At 45.0% G+C, this 21,238-nt stretch overlaps 1 protein-coding gene across 1 annotated transcript in view; it reads left to right on the forward strand.

The window, feature by feature from the left end:
- FAM81B (family with sequence similarity 81 member B) overlaps nucleotides 1-21,238 on the forward strand; it is a 61,929-nt gene that overhangs the window by 32,069 nt on the left and 8,622 nt on the right. The window contains exons 3-6 of the mRNA XM_030467635.1: nucleotides 3,271-3,514; nucleotides 7,240-7,358; nucleotides 13,409-13,538; nucleotides 15,227-15,333. Coding sequence (XP_030323495.1) covers nucleotides 3,271-3,514; nucleotides 7,240-7,358; nucleotides 13,409-13,538; nucleotides 15,227-15,333 — 600 coding nt within the window. The remainder of the gene's footprint in view (nucleotides 1-3,270; nucleotides 3,515-7,239; nucleotides 7,359-13,408; nucleotides 13,539-15,226; nucleotides 15,334-21,238) is intronic.

Consider the following 21,238-nt stretch of genomic DNA (forward strand, 5'->3'; position numbering starts at 1 on the left):
TGGAAAAGCCCTTTCAGATCATCCATCCCAACCCTTCCCCCATCCCTGCCCAGGCCATCCCCACCCCATGTCCCTCAGCACCACATCTCCAGGGACTGGGAACCTCTCCAGGGGTGATGGGGACTCCAGCCCTGGCAAAACTTGAGGATGGCTCCTTTGGGGACAATTTCTTCCTGGAAAGAGTAGTCAAGCCCTGGCATTTCCAGTGCATTCTGTGGAGGCTTAGAGCCCAAAAGTTCTGAATTTCTGAGGGAATCAGCAACGATCCCAAGATAAGCATCACTGCTGATCTCCAGCACAAAGTGTGTGTGTGTGATGCAGTTAATTTTATTTCCTTCTATTGGGCTGTCTGACCACCAGCAGAGCCACCCCATGGTGTTGCCTTTGGGCTGGGGGGAGGGAAGGTCTCATGGGCACCATGGGGAGGGAGGTGCAGGCATCCCAGCTGGAAGGATGGGGAAGTCACAGGACACAAGGACAGGGATTATTTTGGTGAGGAGCCCTTGGGAACCACAGCCTGCTCACAGAACAGTGTCCTGAGTGGGGCTCTGCTTCTTACAAGGAGTTAAAATGTGGTCTCTCCCATGGCCTGTGGCAAGCTCTGGCATCCTCTTTCCTGAAGACATTTCCAAGGAAGATGCCCCAGGAGCTGAAGGTGCCTCTGTACCTCTCCAATGTCACTGGGCAAGGGTAGGAGAGAGGCTGGGGCTGTTGCATGGAGGAACTTCCATTTTTCTCCTAAAGTGCAACCATCACAACCCAGATCACCTTCCCCCACCTCCTTGCTCTCCCCTGCCCACCTCCCTCCAGCTTCCATCCTCTCTGGCAGCCCCAGGCTCTGGGTCTGACCCAGCTCATCCTCCTTCCCCACTTGGTTTTCTTCTTCCAGTTGCCTGGCAGCCCTGATCTGGAGCAGCACAGGGGCTCAGGGCTTGGGGTGTCTTCTGATTCAGAGGGTTCCTCCAGGGTCTCAGAGCCTCAGCCCTATGGGAGGAGACACTGCAGCTCCCCCAGGGTCTTGTTCCATCAGCTTCCTTCATTTTCCAGCCCTGCCTTTGCTGAAATACATGGATAATGAAGGATTATGGTGTCCATGCTTTAGCACTTCATCTCATTAGTGTTGGCCTGGAGCCACAGGAGATGCCTGTAGAAAGCATCCTGGTGTGGGAGAAGCAACTAGTGCAAAGTGCTTTTAGGGCATGAGGTCCTGGGGCTCTGAAAACCTTCTTGGCTTCTCCACTCAGCGGTTAATTATGTCTGATAATAGCAATAATTGTTGTGTTTAGAGCAGGAGATTGCAGGGTTAGCTTGCTGCATGCTCAGCTCTTTTGAAGGAGGTCATTAATAAATCAAAGTCTCAAATCAAAGGGGCTGGGACCTCCTGAATCCATGGCAGGTCTGCTAAAGCCAGACAAAACCCAAACATTCAATTTCCATCAGAGGAGGAAGCCAACGAGATTTGACTTTCCACAAATTTCCTCAAATGATGGATGATTTAATTTCCACAAATTAAACGGTTTAATTTCCACAGAATAAATGATTTAATTTCCACAAACGATGGATCTACATTATTGGTCAACCTCCCAATTGTGCTAGCAGAGGATCAAGGGTGATTTGTTACCATAATGATGCAGCTGAGTCTCCAGACTGGCAGAGGGCAGAGGGTGATGACAGCCCTGGCCTCATAACAAGGAAGAAGACACTGATGGAAGATGATGTAAGGAGGGCACCTCCTGTGTTCCCAGAGCTCCAGATTTAGAGATGCACCCCAGGTAGTGGCAGCTTGGTCAGTGGTGGCTTCCAGGCCATGGATCTGAAAAGACTCAGAAGTCCCCTGGTTATGGTTGCTTGGCTGTGGCACGAGTTCTGCAGGCTCCAGCCCTTCAGGAGGGACTGAGACAGGAACTGTGACAGCAAAACTTCTATCTGACCTGGTGACTCACTGATGGTTTCCAGGTTTTTTGTGGGTTTGGGGTTGTTTTTTTTTTCCTTTGTTGCCTCCTCAGCTCTTCACCAACGTGCTGATCAGGATGCAGAAATGGGACCACCAGACTGAGGCCAGAGAAAAGCATCTGAGGAATCCTTGAATCCCAGATTGGTCTGGGTTGGCAAGGACCTCAAAGCTCCTCCAGTTCCACCCCATTGCATGGCCAGGGACCCCTCCCACAGCCCAGGGTGCTCCAAGCCCCATCCAAGGTGTCCATGAAAGCTTCCAGGGATGAGGCAACCATAATTAATGCTCCTCCACTTAATCAGCAAGGAATCATGGAAGGGTTTGGGTTGGAGGGGACCTTAAAGCTCCTCCAGTCCCACCTGGACAATCCAGGGACCCCTCCCCCAGCCCAGGGTGCTCCAAGCCCCATCCAACCTTCAGCACTGCCAGGGATGGGGCAGCCACAGCTTCTGGGGACAACCTGGGGCTCAGCACCCTCACCCCAAAGGATTTCTCCTCTCCATCTCCCCTCTCCCAGCTCCAAACCCTTCCCCCTCGCAGGGTCCCATCCCTCCATTCCCTTGTCCCAAGTCCCTCCCCAGCTTTCCTGCAGCCCCTTCAGGCACTGGAAGGTGCTCTAAGGTCTCCCCAGAACCTTCTTCTCCCTTGTCCCTTGTCACTTCTCCTTTCTCCTTTCTCCTTCTCCCCCTTTCTCCTCCTGCTCCTGCTCCCCCTCCTCCTGCTCCTCCTGCTCCTCCTGCTCCTCCTGCTCCTGCTCCTCCTCCTCCTCTTCCTCCTGCTTCTCCTTCTCCTTCTTCTCCTTCTCCCTTTTCCTTCTCCCTTTTCCTTCTCTTCTCCAGCCTCAACACAACAACTCTCTCAGCCTGGCTCCAGAGCAGAGCTGCTCCAGCCCTCCCAGCAGCTCCAGGGCCTCCTCTGCACTGGCTCCAACAGCTCCGTGTTGATTTTTGCCTTTCTTTCAAATGCAATAAGAAGAGCTTAAAACGAGGACTTTTAGCAATATGCGAGTACCTCAAAGCCTGTGAATCATAACCCCAGGTCCTCACACTCTGTGTGAGGTTTTTTTTTGCCTGAGAGCTAGCTGCAAAAATGCCCTTTCTGTCAGTCTAAGTGTCATCCCTGTGTGGGGAGGGTGTCATCCCCTGTGACTTCAGAGGGATGCAGGAGTGAGGGGTGGGAGCATCACAGCCCCGCTAGAGGGGACAGTTGGGTGGCCAAGGTGGAGACATCTCCCAGTGTGGGCAGGAGACCACCAAGACCACCAAGAGCACCACTGGACATGACCAATGTGACACTGAGTGTTCTGGTGTTGGCAGGAGAGACCCATCCCCTCCTCCTCACCCCAGGGACAGGACTCACCTGCTGGAAGAGAGGTTGTCCATCCAGGAGAGGACTACAGCTTTCCTGCTCCAGCAGGCTTTCCAGATCAAGGATGACATCCTCTCCTACCTCCAAGGAAGCAAAAGTGACCAGCATGGGGAGACCTCAGCCCGGAGGCTGCTGGAGAACCAGGTCCAGGCCATCACCAGCATCCTCAAAAAGCTCAGCCAGGACATTGAGGTAACACAGACACCAGGGAGCATGGCCCTGGTGCAGCCCAACCCCTGGGGCACTGAGCACTGGTGTTGGTTTCAGGAGCAGAAAGAAAACACTGGGCCTGATTGTTAAGTTGTAGTTAAATTTTGTGACCTTCGCAGTTAATTGTGGAAACAGTCAGGAAGAGACTGGGGAAAATAAAAAGAGTAAGTGAGAAAAATAAAATGAAGTGAAAAAAAGCTGATGAATGGATTTGAGCAACCTGGGATAGTGGGAGGTGTCCTTGCCCATGCAGGGGGTTGGAACTGGATGAGCTTTAAGGACCATTCCAACCCAAACCACTCCATGATTCTGTGGTTTTGGGGTTGTTTTAATCCAAGGGTTCAGATTCTGTTTGCTTTCACTTTTTCTAGAGAGTGGGAGATCAGGTTTGAGGGAAATCAGGAGAAATCTGTACTTTCAGTGATGTGTTTGGGTTTACCCTTGGTGTTCATAGTCCTGATGTTGGACTCCTTTGTCACAACCTCCTCATGCAGACACATTCCAGTGCTGGTGAAACTCTTCACAAAGCTCAGAGTAGGCTGGGAATGAGGTCCAGGGACACATTTTATTTAAACTGATTGAGGATTCCGTGCTGGAAATTCATGAGATTACCTTTTTCTGGCTTTTAGCCAGTTATTTGCTGTTATTTGTCACATTTGTGGGTGAAGCTGGCCAGCACCACTTGGCTTTTCCTTTTGGGAAAGGTGTAAAATAAAAAAAAAAAAAAAAAAAAAAAAAAGCCATGAAATAAACTTCTCCAGGGATTTGTTTTGTCCTTTGGGGTGTTAAGTGCCTTACAATTTGCCACTGAACTCACAACACTGTCTTTCATTTTCCTGGAGGAATATTTTGTTGTTCTGGCTCACCTGAAATTCACCTGAATCAAAACTGTGTTCATTTCACAGTGAATTTATTTTGTAGGTTTTGAGACTGTGGTGCTAAGCAGTGCTGTATAACCACTGGCTTGGGATACCTGGAACCCTACCTACATCAAACACATACAGGATTGTTCTGTAAGGGAGAACAAAAAGAGAAATAAATGCCTAAGGTGCTATCAGCACCTAAATCTCATCTTTCCCCTGGGTTGTGAATTGCTTTTCTCTGAGTCCTGATCCCAGGTGCTCTTTTGCTTTGTGAGGATTTGAGGGTTCTGACAACAGAGAAAAGATATTCAGTCAAAGCCACCACAGAATCAGTGGAAGTTTGGAGAATTCCTCCTGGTACCCAGCAAATGGGAGTGGTTGAGTAATGTCAGTTTCTCAAGCATTTAAAAAAAAAAAATAAGAGGAGAAAAAAAAAATAAATAAAAGAGCATCTGCTAAGAAACGTGATTCACTCATACTCCAAATCTTTCCCCAAAGCAGCAAGAATATCCTTAAAAAAAAAATAAATAAAATAACAGAGCCTGTTTTGGGAAAGATGCTGTTAGGTCTTCACCACCAAGAATGAAAAGCTGAGCCCAAGTAAAACCAAACCTCTGCCAAAGCTAATAAAATGCCCAGAAAAATAAAAATGAGCAGAGCCTTGACAAAACCACCCCCATGTGCATGGGGCTCTCCTTTCCCAGGGGTGGTGATGCCTGGGGCAGGAAGGCTGCCAGCATCCCAGGGAAGTGGCTGGAAGAGGAGAATATTGATAAATAAAAAAAATCAACAAAAAGGAGGCTGCTGAGGCACCAGCCTTGCCAGGGAGGGGAGGTCCCATCCTCTGCCTTCCTCTTCACAGATCTCACCCATCAGGTTTGGGCTGTCAGAAAAAAAGCCAAAAAACACCCTGGGGGTGTGCAGCACACCCAGACCCCTGAGAATACTGGTGTATGGTGCAGAAAAAAAATAAATCCATAGGGGTTCCAGCTTTGTATTTCACTTCTTATTGAGTTAGGACAGGGGGAAAGGGTTTCCAGCTCTGAGAGGGGGGATGGAGAGGAGATCTGGGGTTGAAATCACTCAGATGAGCAAATCCACCTAAAGCAACTTGGCCAAACTTCAAGCATTTGCAGCTGAAATTTTCCTTTTTTTTTTTGGTTTGTTTGTTTGTTCATTTAGGTTTTGTTTGTTGGTTTGGGTTTTGCTTTGTTTATTATTTTTTATTTGGGTTGGTTTTTTTCTTTGGCTGGTTGTTCGGTTTTGGTTTCGTTTTGGTTAATTTTGGGTTTTTTTTTCTTTAATTCACCCAGTGGGGAACTCGGATAAAAAGGCAATAAAAGCCACACTTATTTCTGCATAAATAACAGGTTTGCATTAAAATAAAAGGGGTAAAAGCTGTGCTGTGGGCAGGTGAAGTGCTCTGCAGAGCTGAGTGGTACTGAGACATCAGCCCTGGGCCTCCCTGTACCACCTGAGGTTTGAGCATCCATCCCCTCTGCATCTGCAAAAGGTCACAGTGCCTGCACGTGGGCTTCCAGAAATTAATTAATTCTTCTGACACATTCAGACCCCGTCAGGATGAGCCACTCATGAGTCACCCAGATGAGGTTTTTAATACATAATTTTAAAATTTTTTACTCAGGAAACAAGACCATAATAGTAAAACAAGATCCTAACGAGCTGCTTATACTGACCAGCAGGAATGCTGAGGGATGTGTGGGTTTGTGAGGTTCCTTCAAAGCAGCCCCAGCCCTTCCCTGGAGCCCAATCCTCTCCTGTGCAGGACTTTTTGGGTTTTTTGTGTTTTTGTACATGCCATGGGCAGTTCATGACCTGGGACTTGAGCATCCCTGCATTTGCAACATGAGAAAACTGCACAGGGCAGAGATCCCAGAATGGTTTGGGTTGGAAAGGACCTTAAAGCTCATCCAATTCCATCCTTTATCCATGGCCAGGGACCCCTTCCCCAGCCCAGGGTGCTCCAAGCCCCATCCAAGGTGTCCATGAAAGCTTCCAGGGATGAGGCAACCATAATTAATGCTCCTCCACTTAATCAGCAAGGAATCATGGAAGGGTTTGGGTTGGAGGGGACCTTAAAGCTCATCCAGTCCCAGCTGGACAATCCAGGGACCCCTCCCCCAGCCCAGGGTGCTCCAAGCCCCATCCAACCTTCAGCACTGCCAGGGATGGGGCAGCCACAGCTTCTGGGGGCAACCTGGGGCTCAGCACCCTCACCCCAAAGGATTTCTCCCTCATCTCCAACCTCAGTCTCCCCTCTTCAAGTTTTCAACCATTTCCCTTTCCTCTGGCTACACAATGATTTGAGGATCCCCAATACTGATATGATGTTACCTTATCTCTATCAGGAACCACACTCCCCAACAAGCCTCCCATCTCCTGCCCACCCAGCAGCAGGAAACTGACTTTAAAAAAAACCAAAAAACCCAAAAAACCTTTATATTTATGATGGGCTGCACAACCCTGTGGGTGCTTGAAAGCAAGAAGAAATTTTTTTCCCCTATATATGTAATCTTGCATTTGTGCATGCTAGACCTTTCAACACAAAGCACCTTCTTAAGGGGCAAATGGACATTATTTCTGCAAATATATATATTTAGAGGAAAATGATATGTTACTTTCTGCAGGAAAATAAAAATTAAGCTTTTAGACCTGCTGCCCTAAGTGGTGCTCTGAACCCATATTCTGGATAGGGAAAAAAAAAAAAGAAAAAGAAAATCAAAATGAAAATGGAAAAGGAAAAGAAAAAAAAAAAGAATGAAAGAAAAAAAGTCTAAAACAAAGCAGAAAAAAGTAATTTCATTAATGGTCTTAAATTCACAGGTTTTGGAGAGACAAATAAGAACCAGAGATGGTGCCGCAGCAGAAACTAATTTTGCTGTGCAAAGTCTGGACTATAAATTTATCCAGGGCCTTGGAGACCTGCGTGGGAGGGTGGCCAGGTAAGTGGTGACCCTGATCCCCCCCCTGGTGCTCATGCTGTGCACAGAGTGGGCATGGATGTGCTTTGCTCTCATCCTACATCCCCATCTTAGAGCCAGATCTCTGCTTCACACTCAGAACAATAATCAAGCCTGGGAAAAATAACTATATTGACCTTATTCCTCAGCACACACTTGGTATTTTGGAGAGGTTTTTTTCTCCTCCAGTCTGGTTAGGGCTCAGCTGAGGAGGTTGTTTTCCCTGCTTAAACTTCCCCCCTTTTCACTAAAGTTTCTGCCTCCTTCTTTAGGAAGCAGGTCGTGATGAACAAGTTTGATTTCTTCTTTTGAAGAGATCAGAAGTTCTTGTCAGTGGAAGGGATTGCAGAGAGGTAACAGAGGTTCTGTGGGGCACTTGGTAACACAATGTTATGGTTAAATGGAAAAAAAAAATTAAAGTGCTGTGTAATGCCAATGGGTTAAGAACTGTGGGGACTGACAATCCAGAAGAGACAAAAATAATAATTACGGGAGCAATCTCCATGACCTGATGTGTTTACAGTCTTGTGGGGTTTTATTGTTTTGGTTTCTTTAACTCCAGAAGGACAGCTGTGTGTCTTTCATCTAAAACACTGCTGTTGACATTTGTGGGTAAGACAGCAAAAAAAACGGGTCAAAGAAGGACAAGATGGTATCTGAGAATAACCAGGAATATTGGCAATGTGGGTTGATAGAAGATAAATGTATTTTATAATCCCAACAAGAGGCTGTTCCACCACCAAGTGCCCTCTGAGAAGTTTGGGGAATTGGGGAGGTGAAGAACTGACCACGAGCTCTTGGAGTGGGGTCTTGGGCAGGAGAAGCAGAGAGCAGTAACCTGGGAGGTTCTTGTAGCCCCTTGGAGGGCAAAGAGATGGGTACCAGAATGCTGTACCCAGCCCAGAGTCCCCTTTCTGAAATTAACAGCTTGGTGTAAAAAAAGAGCCAGGAATGTGAAGTTGTGATGAGGAAAAGCTCTGGCTGGGGGAAGGATAGATCTATGTATAGTTTATATTTTAAAAAAATCACATCAAATCCAAAGATGTCTTCATTTCCTTGTATAACTACCAGGGGAGAAAGAAAAAAAAAATAAATCACAGGGCACAGCAGGACTCCAGACTGCTGCAAAGAGACCCAAGAATCCAAAATGAGAAGCTGAAGCCAACACATTCAAAGTTGGCAGGAAAAAGTTTTTTGGTTTTTTTTACATATAGAAGTTTTGGCTATTTAGCAGGAGGTGAATCTACAAGAAGAGCCTCCTGATGTTTTCCAGCCTAGGTCTGTGCTTTTAGCAAAGCCACAGCATTTGATGGGTGAAGTGTCCTGCTCCTCTTTCCCCTCTGCCATCCTTCCCTGGGGTCCCTCCCCACCCTCTCTGGTGGAACATGGGGCCTCTAGGAGAGGAAGCAAAAACACTTGGGGGAAACAAGAAAATTCAGAGAACTGAGGGAAACTGGGGAAAAAATGACCAGTTCACTTCTACTTGGTTGAGGAAAACCAAAATCAAGCAGAAGAAAACCAAGGTCAAGCACTGAGTGAGGTCAACAGCAGTTTAATGAGATCCATCTTCCTCTCCCTTCCTTGCCCATTTTTTGGGTGCACTGGTTGGCCCAAGGTTAGAGGAGAGAATCCCAGAGCACACACACACACATAATTGCACATAAAAGATATTGTGATAACACCAAACTCATCATCTGATGATGAATTCATCACCTGATGGCTTTGGTCCTATCCCAACCTGGATGGAATGGAGAGATGGGATTGTGCAGACCTCATGGAGCTCAACAAAGCCAAGTTCAAGGTATTGCCCATGGGTCGGGGGAATACACAGCACAAACAGTGACTGGGCAGAGAAGGAACCATAGAATTTTCAGAGTTGGAAGGGCCTTTGAGATCATCCCTTTCCAACCCCCCTGCCATGGGCAGGGAAACCTCCCAAAAGACCAGGTTGCTGAGAGCCCCATCCCAAATGGACGTGAATACTTCCAGGGGTGGGGAATGTCTATAGAGATCCCTGAGGAGCAGGAGCTGGGGGTGTTGGGTGAGGAGAAGCTGAGCAGGAGCCATCAAACCCCCCCTGTCCTGTGCTGCATCCCCAGAGTGTGAGCAGCAGGGCCAGGGAGGGGATTGTCCCCTCTGCTCTGCTCTGGGGAGACCCCCCTGGGGTAAAGCTGTGTCCAGCTCTGGGGTCCCCATCAGCAGAAGGACCCGGAGCTGTTGGAGCCAGTGCAGAGGAGGTGATGGAGGTGCTGGGAGGGCTGGAGCAGCTCTGCTCTGGAGCCAGGCTGAGAGAGTTGGGGGTGTTGAGGCTGGAGAAGAGAAGGAGAAGGGAGAAGGAGAAAGGAGAAGGAGAAGGGAGAAGGAGAAGGAGAAGGGAGAAGGAGAAGGAGAAGGAGAAAAGGAGAAGGAGAAGGAGAAGGAGAAGGAGAAGGAGAAGGAGAAGGAGAAGGAGAAGGAGAAGGGAGAAGGAAAAGGGAGAAGGAGAAGGGAGAATGAGAATGAGAATGAGAATGAGAATGAGAAGGAGAAGGAGAAGGAGAAGGAGAAGGAGAAGGAGAAGGAGAAGGAGAAGGAGAAGGAGAAGGAGAAGGGAGAAGGGGAAGGGAGAAGGAGAAGGAGAAGAAGGAGAAGGAGAAGGAGAAGGAGAAGGAGAAGGAGAAGGAGGAGAAGGGAGAAGGAGAAGAAGGAGAAGGAGAAGGAAAAGAAGGAGAAGGAGAAGGAGAAGGAGAAGGAGAAGGAGAAGGAGAAGGAGAAGGAGAAGGAGAAGGAGAGGAGAAGGAGAAGGAAGGAGAAGGAGAAGGAGAAGGAGAAGGAGAAGGAGAAGGAGAAAGGAGAAGGAGAGAAGGAGAAGGAGAGAGAAGAGAAGGAGAAGGAGAAGGAGAAGGAGAAGGAGAAGGAGAAGGAGAAGGAGAAGGAGAAGGAGAAGGAGAAGGAGAAGGAGAAGGAAGAAGGAGAAGGAGAAGGAGAAGGAGAAGGAGAAGGAGAAGGAGAAGGAGAAGGAGAAGAAGGAGAAGGAGAAGGAGAAGGAGAAGGAGAAGGAGAAGGAGAAGGAGAAGGAGAAGGGAGGAGAAGAAGGAGAAGGAGAGGGGAAAGGGAGAAGGAGGAGAAAGAGAAGGGAGAAGGGAGAAGGGAGGAGGAGGGAGAAAGGAGAGGAGAGAAAAGAGACAAGACATAGTACAAGGGTCTGGAGGGATGGGATGAGGGGGAAGGGTTTGGAGGTGTAAGAGGGGAGACTCAAGGAGTTTTATCTTGGGACTTGATGGTCTTTAAGGCCCTTTCCAACCCATCCATTCTGTAACTGTGGTGGGAGGGAGTCAAGTCCTTAGACCCAGTTAGGTTTTTTTTTAAGGACTGGGAAGAGGGAACTGCAGGTTTCCACCAACCATCCTGGCAAAGCAGAGGCAGTGCTGATGCTCCAGCAGAGTGCCCACTGTTGGGATGTGTTGAGGTTTTCTGCCAGTGGTTCCCAGTTAGTGGCATCCTCAGAGCATCACTGTGTGAGTCAGTGGTCACCAGCAGCACTTTCCTGTTTTGCCTTGAGGTTTCCCTCTGGAAATACCAATCCCTGACTGCCCCCAGCCTCCTGGCTGAGGATGGAGACTGAGCCACTGCAGTGATGCTCAGGATTTTGATTTTTCACATCTATACCTACCCCCCCTGCCCTGAATTTCAGGGTTTAAAATGTCCAGAGAGCCCAAGGCTGCTGGAGACACATGCACCTCTTCACATCACCTACATTTATTGAATTAACACAAATCCTCCAAACCCAGACTTACAGGGACAGTTTTCCTCTTGGTTTGTGGCTTTGCCTTTACCCAAGGCTATTTGGGATGAAATGAACCTGAAATGGAGCCACTGCTCTTTCTCACAGCAGATGATTCATCCCCCTCCTGTATTCTGCTGTGTTAAGAATTCATGTGGATTGGCTCTTGTCATTCAAATTGATTCTTTTGCTCTATCTTCCCTCACAAAAACAACTTGTGGAGAACTCTTGACAGCTACTGAAGTGTTTGTCCATTAAATCTTTTACTTTCTGACTACAGTTCTACATGTGGTAATATTTATGTGTCAAATAGATCTTCAAAAAAAACCACCAAACTAAACCAACAAAAAAAACAAAACAGCCTTCAGCATCTCAGCTTTAGTGGCATTATTGAATTAACTACTCATTTTATTTGTATCCTTAATAACAAATTCCTTCTGGCATGGAATTATGTATTACAGAAATAAGAATTAAATAATTAACTGTAAAAAAAAAAAAAAAAAAAAAAAAAAGACACACTTCTGATAAATATGAAGCCATTCTCTTCAGCCTGCCCAAGAAAAGAATAACTGAATGCACAAATGAGTGAACAAGGGGCTTCTTTACACACTTAGGTCGTGTTGTTTTTCTCTTGGACTTCTTTGCTGCTCAGAGAAAAAGGCCAACGTGTCAGTGGACAAACAAAATCCCTGGTGTGTACCTGGGGATCCCTTTGACCCTTCAGAAAATGCAGCACAACACCAGGTCCCATGGAAACTCTTCCTTCCATGGCTTTGGAGGGTGAAGCTCCTTGAGGTAGCAATATCCCCCCCTCTTACTAAAAGCTGAGATGTACCCACCAGAGGCTTTTACTTCTTTCCAGCTTGTAATTTATAGGCTGGATGAGATGATAAACCCACCAGGAAACCATCATCTCATCCAGAGCTGCTGAACCCCCCTTTATGTCAGACAACAAATCACAGCCAGACCTGAGCAAGCCCCAGGTGTCCCCCAGGCTCTTGGGGACACAACCTGCCCAGTGGTATTAATGAATTTAATTACTGTGCACACAGCAAGGAGGTTGGGAGTGGGGAGGGAAAGTCCTGAGCAGAACCAGAGGGGTGAGTGGGGGTCAGCAGAGCTGAGGGGCTGGGCAGAGATGGACACACAGGGATGCTCTAACCCCCCACCTCCCCCTGCCAGCCTGGCTGGGGGGTTTGTTGCATCCTGTTGACAATGTCTCTGCTGGAAGGGGCAGCTGGAGTGTGGGAACAGCCACTCATCAACCTTGCACCCCAACTGCAGACCCCAACATGTCCCATATCCAGGCATAAAAATCCCCTGGATCCCCTGTGATGCTGCTCATCCACAGAGGGACCCCCCATTCCCTGGGGCAGGGTCTCACCCACCCTCCCAGCTCCTGTCTTGTTTTCAGGTTTGGAGAGTGAAGCTCTGATGGCAGCAAACACTGGAACATCCATTTCTCTCCATGTTTTTTTCCCCATTTTCTGAAAGTGTTGAAAGTTGGATGGGGCTTCGAGCACCCTGGGCTGTGGGAGGGGTCCCTGACTGTGGCAGGGGGGTTGGGACTTGATGAGCTTTGAGGTCCCTTCCAACCCAAACCAGTCTGGGATTGTGGGATTCCATGATTAGATAAAAAAAAAATTAAATTTCTATGTAATTTTAATAAAAAGCTATATTTTATATTTATACATATACATGGACTATAACCCATGTGGAGTGTACACATGTTGAAGACAGAAGCTGGGACAGCCAATCATACTGCCTGGGAAGAAAATCTGAATATTAATCAGTCCCTGGGCTCCTTGATTAATTCCTCCTCCCTCCAATTGTTCATTTTTTCCACTTTTAATTGTGGCAGGGTACTTTGCTGGATGCCACTGGGAGAGTTCAAGCAGCAACCCCCAAGGGCTCCTTGCACAACACTGGGGGGGGGGGTTTATTTCTGCAAGGACATTTTTTGAGGTCCCACCAGGGCAGGCTGGGTGTCTGTGTCTCCAGCATCCCCATGGGCATCCAAAACCTGCACAGGATGCTGATGCTGATCTGGGCACTTCAGATTCTATCAGATTCCATTCAGATTCCTTCAGAATCCATCAGATTCCATTCACTGGCACATCAGGTTCCATCTGATTTATTGACATGGGATGGTGGGAAATCCAGGATGACTCAGGCCAGCAGGGCAGATATTTCCCAGTCTCCAGAGCTGGGTTTGATCTGTTCCAGCCACCCCCCAGCAAAGGTTCTGCTCTCTCTGGTTTGTCTGCAGGTGTGAGGCCAGCATGGCCAAGCTGTCAGCAGACATCAGCACGACCAAGCACGAGGCACAGAAGACTGATAAACAGATTTATGGCCTTCACTCTGCCCTCAAGAGCTGTGCCACTGAGTTTGAGAAGAAGGTGAGTAGAGAAGCCATCAGTGAAACACCTAGGGAGTGCTGACTGCTCATATCTGTCTGTCTATTTATCTATCTAATTATCTATCTCTCTATATCTTTATATCTATCTATCTATCTCTCTATCTCTCTTTCTCTCTCTCTCTCTCTCTCTCTCTAATTATCTATTTATATATCTAATTATCTATCAATCAATCAATCTACCTAATTATCTATTTATCCATCTATTTATTTATCTATTTATCTATCTCTCTAATTATCTATTTATCTATTTATTTATCTATCTAAATATTTATCTATCTTTCTAATTACCTACCTTTCTAACTATCTATCTATCTATCAATCTAGCTACCTGATTATCTATTTATCCATCTCTCTATCTCTCTATCTCTCTATCTCTCTATCTCTCTATCTCTCTATCTCTCTATCTATCTATCTATCTACCTAATTATTTATCCATCTCTTTACCTCTCTATCTCTCTATTATCTATCTATCTATCTATCTATCTATCTATCTATCTATCTCTCTATCTCTTCCTCTCCTAACTGATGACTACTTTCCAAGGCTGACATTGTATTTCTGCACTACATCAGGACTTTTAATTAAACAAACAAAAAAAGGTTTTTCCATGACACCACAGAACACAGTGTTGTTCCTGGTGGAGACAAGGTGATACCATACAAGTATTTCAGGAGCTGGGGATCCTCAGATCCTTTTGTAGCCAGAAGACAGAGGGAAATGGTTTAAAACTTGAAAAGGGCAGATTGAGGTTGGACATGAGGAAGAAACCCTTTGGGGTGAGGGTGCTGAGCCCCAGGTTGCCCCCAGAAGCTGTGGCTGCCCCATCCCTGGCAGTGCTGAAGGTTGGATGGGGCTTGGAGCACCCTGGGCTGGGGAGGGGTCCCTGGATTGTCCAGCTGGGACTGGATGAGCTTTAAGGTCCCCTCCAACCCAAACCCTTCCATGATTCCTTGCTGATTAAGTCTAGGAGGATTAATTATGGTTGCCTCATCCCTGGAAGCTTTCATGGACACCTTGGATGGCGCTTGGAGCACCCTGGGCTGTGGGAGGGGTCCCTGACCATGGGGTGGGACTGGGTGGGCTTTAAGGTCCTTCCCAACCCAACCCAATCTGGAATTCCATGATTTGGAATGATTTGATGCCTGAAGCACTAAGCTGGCACCTGATGCTAGTTCAAAGCATCCACATCCCCTGCTGCACCTGGGCTGAGGTCCTTGTCCCTGCTCCTGAGCATCCCTGGCTCTCTGGGTTTCTTCACAGCTTCTGGGGACAACCTGGGGCTCAGCACCCTCAAATTAAAGAATTTCTCCTCCAGATCTCCTCTTCCAGATGGAAACATTTCCCTCCTTGTCCCACCCCTCACAAAAATTCCTTCTTCAGTTCCTCTCCTCCCTTTGCTTTCCTTGGTGTCCCCTCAGTGGGTTAGAGCCTCAGTGACTCTGAGTTTTCAGCCTTTCCTGAATGAAATTAATGACTTCTGAGAAAATTACCTTTTTTCTTTTTTTTTTTTTTCTTGTTTTGTGTCTGTGTGTCTGTGTGTGCAGCTGTACTTTGATATCATCTGTTTCGAATAATTATTTTTTTTCCCATCATTTCTGTGCTTGCAGTCCTAATGGAAACTTAAAGCTAATTGTGGCTGATAAAGGCTTTTTCTGCTGAATTCCCATTAGGTCTTGCAGCTATTAGGCAAGATAGAGACTTCCAACTCTGACCAGAGCTCGACTTTAAAGACAGTTCAGGGAGATCAACACCATGAAATGCAGCTCCTGGATTTCAAGTAGGTGATGGGTTTGTTGTTGTTTTGTGGGTTTTGGTTTGGTTTTTTTTTTTTAATTTTGATAATTCACTTGGAATCCTCCAGTGTGATGAGCAGGTTGCAATGAAACAGCAAAACAAGCCCATTAATTAAGTAGCATCCAATCCAAAGAGGATGCTGGGGAAGATCCATGCCACAAAATGATGAAAATTCAGAATTAAAGCAGATTTCCCTGCAAGTCTGACTGCTAAACCCAGGCTCTAAATTCCACCCTGAGAGAGGAGAGGTACAAAGCCAATTAACTTCCTGTACTGCAGAGAGGCACCAGGTACAAAGAAACAATTCACCATCATAATTAGGGCTAATTTGTGACATGCCAAGGTGCAGAACAAGATATTTTCCTTATGCACTTATGGTGGGTACCCCAAGCTGAAGCTTGACCTCATCCCCCCACAGGATTCTGACTTATTTCTGACTCAGGCAGTGTATTTTTTTTTTTTTTTTTTGCCCATTTCAGGGTATTTCAGAAGTTGCAGGGTGCCCTGGTCATCCTGATGAGTTTCAGGGGGGGAGGATGTGTTGAGCATCTGGCACCCACATCCAGAACAAGACAAACCAGCACTGAACAGCAGAGACAGTGCAAATAATTAAAAATATAATTATGATAATCCCTTACTAAGGGTATTTCGAAGGCAATCATTCCACTCCCTAAAAGGAAGTATTTGAATAATGGTTTATTTTAATTAAGATTTTTATCTGAGTTGTATTAAGAGGTAAAAACAGGCTGGAACTTGGAGCTCGAGAGTGTTCTCATCAGGAGAAGAAGAAAAGGAATTGGGGTGAGTGGGGGTAGAGCAGCAATGGATTAAAATGGGGAAAAGGGAAGGAGGAAGAGAGAGAAGTGAACCATGGGGATCAGTGTGGAAGGGACAAGAAATTAAACCAAAATAAGAGAGAAGGGGAAAAAAAATGGAGCAATGCAGAAAAGAAAGGGGGAAACTGGATTGGAGGAATAATGGAGTTTCTCAGAATTTAATGAAACTTCATTAAAACTGTGACCAGAAGGAGGGAGCTGGTAAAGAGGTGGCTCTGGGATGGGCTGGTGTAGTGTCCTTAGCACAAAGTCCAAAACATTTACTGCACCCTGAGGTGTTCAGCTCTTACCAAATTAAATTAAATTAAAATAAATTAAACCAGCATTGCCCTCTGGGAATGTTCGCCTCCTTCCCTGTGTTCTGTTCTGAGACATAAGTCAGATTAATGTATTTTTTTTAATAGAAAAAGAGATAAAATTCTAACTTCTGGAACAGAAGTGGAGCTTTGCATAAAACCTGGCACACCCAAAGCATCTTCAGAGCCAGGGTTGCCTCTTCCATCAACAGGAGCTGAGCTGGAAACCTCACTGTGAAACCACAGGCTGGAAAGACTGTTCATTTTGAGGTTTAAATGTTTCTTTCTTCCTCCTTTTTCCTCCCTGGGGGAAAATGGGGGAGCAAAGTCCAGTGCCAGCTACACGAGGTTTGGGTCAGAACCTGCCAGCAAGAAGGGCCCAGTTCTTGGGTTCTGTTCTTGGTGGTTAATTAAACCTCTGCCCACCACAGAAACGTCCCCAGAATTTGTTCTGTAATCTTAAATAACGGGCAGGAGGCCCCTGTTCTCCTGATTTTATATACAGACATATAGATATAGATATAGATATATAGATATAGGTATAGATATAGATATAGATAGATACATAGATATAGATACATAGATATAGATGTAGATACATAGATACAGATATATAGATATATAGATATATAGATAGATATAGATATAGATATAGATATAGATATAGATATAGATATAGATATAGATATAGATATAGATATAGATATAGATATAGATATAGATATAGACATAGACATAGATATAGATATAGACAGATATAGATAGATATAGATATAGATATAGATATAGATATAGATATAGATATAGATATAGATATAGATAAAGATATAGATATAGATAGATGTAGATATAGACATGGATATAGATACATAGATATAGATATATAGATAGAGATAGATATAGATATAGACATAGATATAGATATATAGATATATAGATACAGATATATAGATAGATATATAGATAGATATAGATATAGAGATAGATATAGATGATATAGATATAGATGTAGATATAGACATGGATATAGATACATAGATATAGATATATAGATAGATATAGATATAGACATATATAGATATAGATATAGATATAGATATAGATATAGATATAGATATAGATATAGATATAGATATAGACATAGACATAGACATAGATATAGATATAGACAGATATAGATATTTAGATATAGATAGATATAGATATAGATATAGATATAGAGATAGATATAGATATAGACATAGATATAGATATATAGATATATAGATACAGATATATAGATAGATATATAGATAGATATAGATATAGATATAGATATAGATATAGATATAGATGATATAGATATAGATGTAGATATAGACATGGATATAGATACATAGATATAGATATATAGATAGATATAGATATAGACATATAGATATAGATATAGATATAGATATAGATATAGATATAGATATAGACAGATATAGACAGATATAGACAGATATAGATGATAGAGATACAGACATATAAACATTAATACATAGATGTATAGATACATAGGTATAGATATAGGTACAGATACACATATACATATGCATATAGATACAGATACATATACACACATAAATAAATATAATCAACCAACCACATAAGAGAGGTTTCAGTGCAGCATCACAATATAATTTTATTTTATCATGAACAAAGATCAGTGCTCCTGGATCAGTGCTCTGTGTGTGTGTGTGTGTGTGTGTGTGTGTTCCTGTGTTCCTGGTAGGACTAGAAATGATAAACTCAGTCCTTCATGTTCTGAATTCTTGGGAAAAAAGTAAAAATCTAATTCCAGAGGTGCTAAAATGAGTAACAGTGATAAAATCCCACTGTTTAACACTGCTGCTCCTGTGGAAGATGATGAGAAGAGGCAAACTGCTGTAGCAAAACACTCACAGGTTTTCCTATCAATACTGTTTTTCTTTACCCCATTCCCAGTGACTGCTGGTGGTAATTATCCCTTCCCCCAAATCGCTGTGTTAAACAAAAAACAAAACCCACAACATCTTCTCTCAGCCTTTGGGAAGGTGATATTAAATACCAGCAGTGCCAATATTGGTATTTATGAGGAACTGTGTCACTTATGCTTTCCCTGCCAGTATTTACAGCAGAACTATTAGGAGCCCTTTCTGAGCAAAGAGATGTGCCAGTATACTTTAAATTGCAGGTGTTTGCTCCTGGGAGGGAGGCATTGGAGTGTTGTTGAGAAGTGTTTTAATTGGGATACAGAAGATGTAAGTTGGTTGTTTGGTGCAGTGCACCTTCAAGTTGTAGTAGTTAATTTTATTTATGAACTTCTGGTTGTTTCATAGAATCATAGAATTAGCCAGGTTGGAAGGGACCTCAGAGATCATCGAGTCCAACCCTTGACCCACCGGAGCAGTTGCTAGACCATGGCACTGAGTGCCACATCCAGTCTTTTTTTAAATGTCTCCAGGGACGGAGAATCTACCACCTCACCGGGCAGTCCATTCCATAGCCTGATCACCCTCTCCGTGAAGAAATTCTTTCTAATATCTAACCTAAACCTCCCCTGGCACAACTTAAGACCCTGCCCTCTTGTCTTGTTGAAGGTCGTCTGTGAAAAGAGTCCAGTTCCCACCTCGCTACAGCCTCCTTTCAGGTAGTTGTAGACAGCAATGAGGTCTCCCCTGAGCCTCCTCTTCTCCAGGCTGAACACCCCCAGCTCCCTCAGCCTCTCCTCATAGGGCCTGTGCTCGAGTCCCTTCACCAGCCTGGTTGCCCTCCTTTGGACCTGTTCCAGGACCTCTACATCCTTCTTAAACTGAGGGGCCCAGAACTGGACACAGGACTCAAGCTGTGGCCTCACCAGCGCTGAGTACAGGGGCAGAATCCCTTCCCTGGACCTGCTGGCCACGCTGTTCCTGAGCCAGCCCAGGATGCCATTGGCCTTCTTGGCCACCTGGGCACACTGCTGGCTCCTCTTCAGCTTCCTGGCAATCCAGACTCCCAGGTCCCTTTCTGCCACTCTGTGCCCAGCCTGGAGCTCCCCATGGGGTTGTTGTGGCCAAAGTGCAGGACCCGGCACTTGGAATGTTGAACCTCATCCCCTTGGGATCATCCCAACTCTCCAGTCTGTCCAGGTCCCTCTGCAGAGCCCTCCTGCCTTCCAGCTGATCCACACTCCCCCCCAGCTTGGTGTCATCTGTGAATTTGCTGATGTTTATTATATTATTTATATTATATTATGTTTATTATATGATGTTATATATATGATGTTTATTATATTATTTATTATTATATTATTATTGTTTATTGTCCTCCTTGATTAGGTGACTTTTAAATTTTTTTTTTAATGTGGAAGTTTGTTCCTTCCTTCCTATTTTTTTCCTGACTTCTCAGTGGTCAGGCAGTATGGAAGCTGTTTGGAGTTGCCTACCTCTCCAACTCCAGGAAGACAACAAATTTATTCTTTCTTTTGCATTATGTTACTCAGAAATGAACTTTGAAAAGGGCAGGAATGAACTTAAGAGGTCTGACCATGCAAAATAAGAGGTGTGACTGTGCAAATACATAGAATTAGCTGATTCTTGGATAAGCACTTGAATCCCTGCTCCCAGGACTTTCTGCAATTGCAGCAGGTAAATGCACTCTTCAGGTGCAGTCTTGTGCATTGAGTAAGGTAAAACTCACAGCTCTATTCTATGTATATTTCTCTCCATATTAATCCATCAACCTTGCTTTTACTTACATCTGGAAATTCAGTTTTTCTTCATGGGAATCCTGCTTTGTAGTGGCCACCGCTGTTTTGGAAGGGCCTGTGAAAAAAAAAAATCTGGATGTTATGAGGCTGGTGCATCGCCCCAGTCTCATTCCTAGAAGACTTGTGAGGGTGAATGCAAAGACTGGTGTAGCAGATGGCTCAGACTAAAGGATGCTTGAATGTCTGTGCTTGCAAACAGCACTAACTGGGCAGTCCGAGAAGATGAAAACCTTTACCCAAGGTTGGACTTGATGATCTCAGAGGTCCCTTCCAACTCAGACGATTCTATGATTCTAAAGCATGCTATAACCTTAGCTGGAGGGGGAGAGAGACAGGGGAGGAAAGGGAAAATAACACGGTGATTTAGTTACAGAGAGCTGACTTGAGATGGGTTTTTCCTGTTCTGTTGATTAAAACTTGAGTTGTTACACTCATTAAAACTTAAATGATGACGTGCTGTGAAACTTTTTTTGTAAGGGCCACTGTTTAACACTGGTTTAACACTGGGCACTGGGCACTGGGTTTAACACTGTCCCAGCAATTAAACCGAATAACAGACGCTCTCTATTAATCTCTCTCTCCTTGATAGAGAAAGGAGAGAGAATAAGGGAGAGAGACTTATGGGTTGGAAACTAAACTACACAACTTTAATGAAACAGTAATGATAAATAGATAAAATTACTAAATATATACAAATATACAGGAAAATGGAAACCACATTCCTCCCCCTTTCCCCCAATAACTCTCACGTCACCACCGAGGCTGCAGGGCAGCCCTGGGAAAGTCCAGGCTGGAATCCTGGAGTCGGCAGCAGTTGGGAACTGGAGGCAGGAACACACAGATATCGGCTGGGATGGATCAGGACCACAGGCAGATGAATGGATGGGATCCTTCCAGGATGCCGAGAGAAGGAAGGGAGGAAGGGAAATCAGGAAATCCAGAAGTCTGGAAATCTGGAAATCCGGAAAAGATCTGGCTCGGCCCTCATGATCCCTCAAACTA

Source organism: Calypte anna, chromosome Z (assembly GCF_003957555.1).
Source record: "Calypte anna isolate BGI_N300 chromosome Z, bCalAnn1_v1.p, whole genome shotgun sequence".
Taxonomy (NCBI): domain Eukaryota; kingdom Metazoa; phylum Chordata; class Aves; order Apodiformes; family Trochilidae; genus Calypte; species Calypte anna.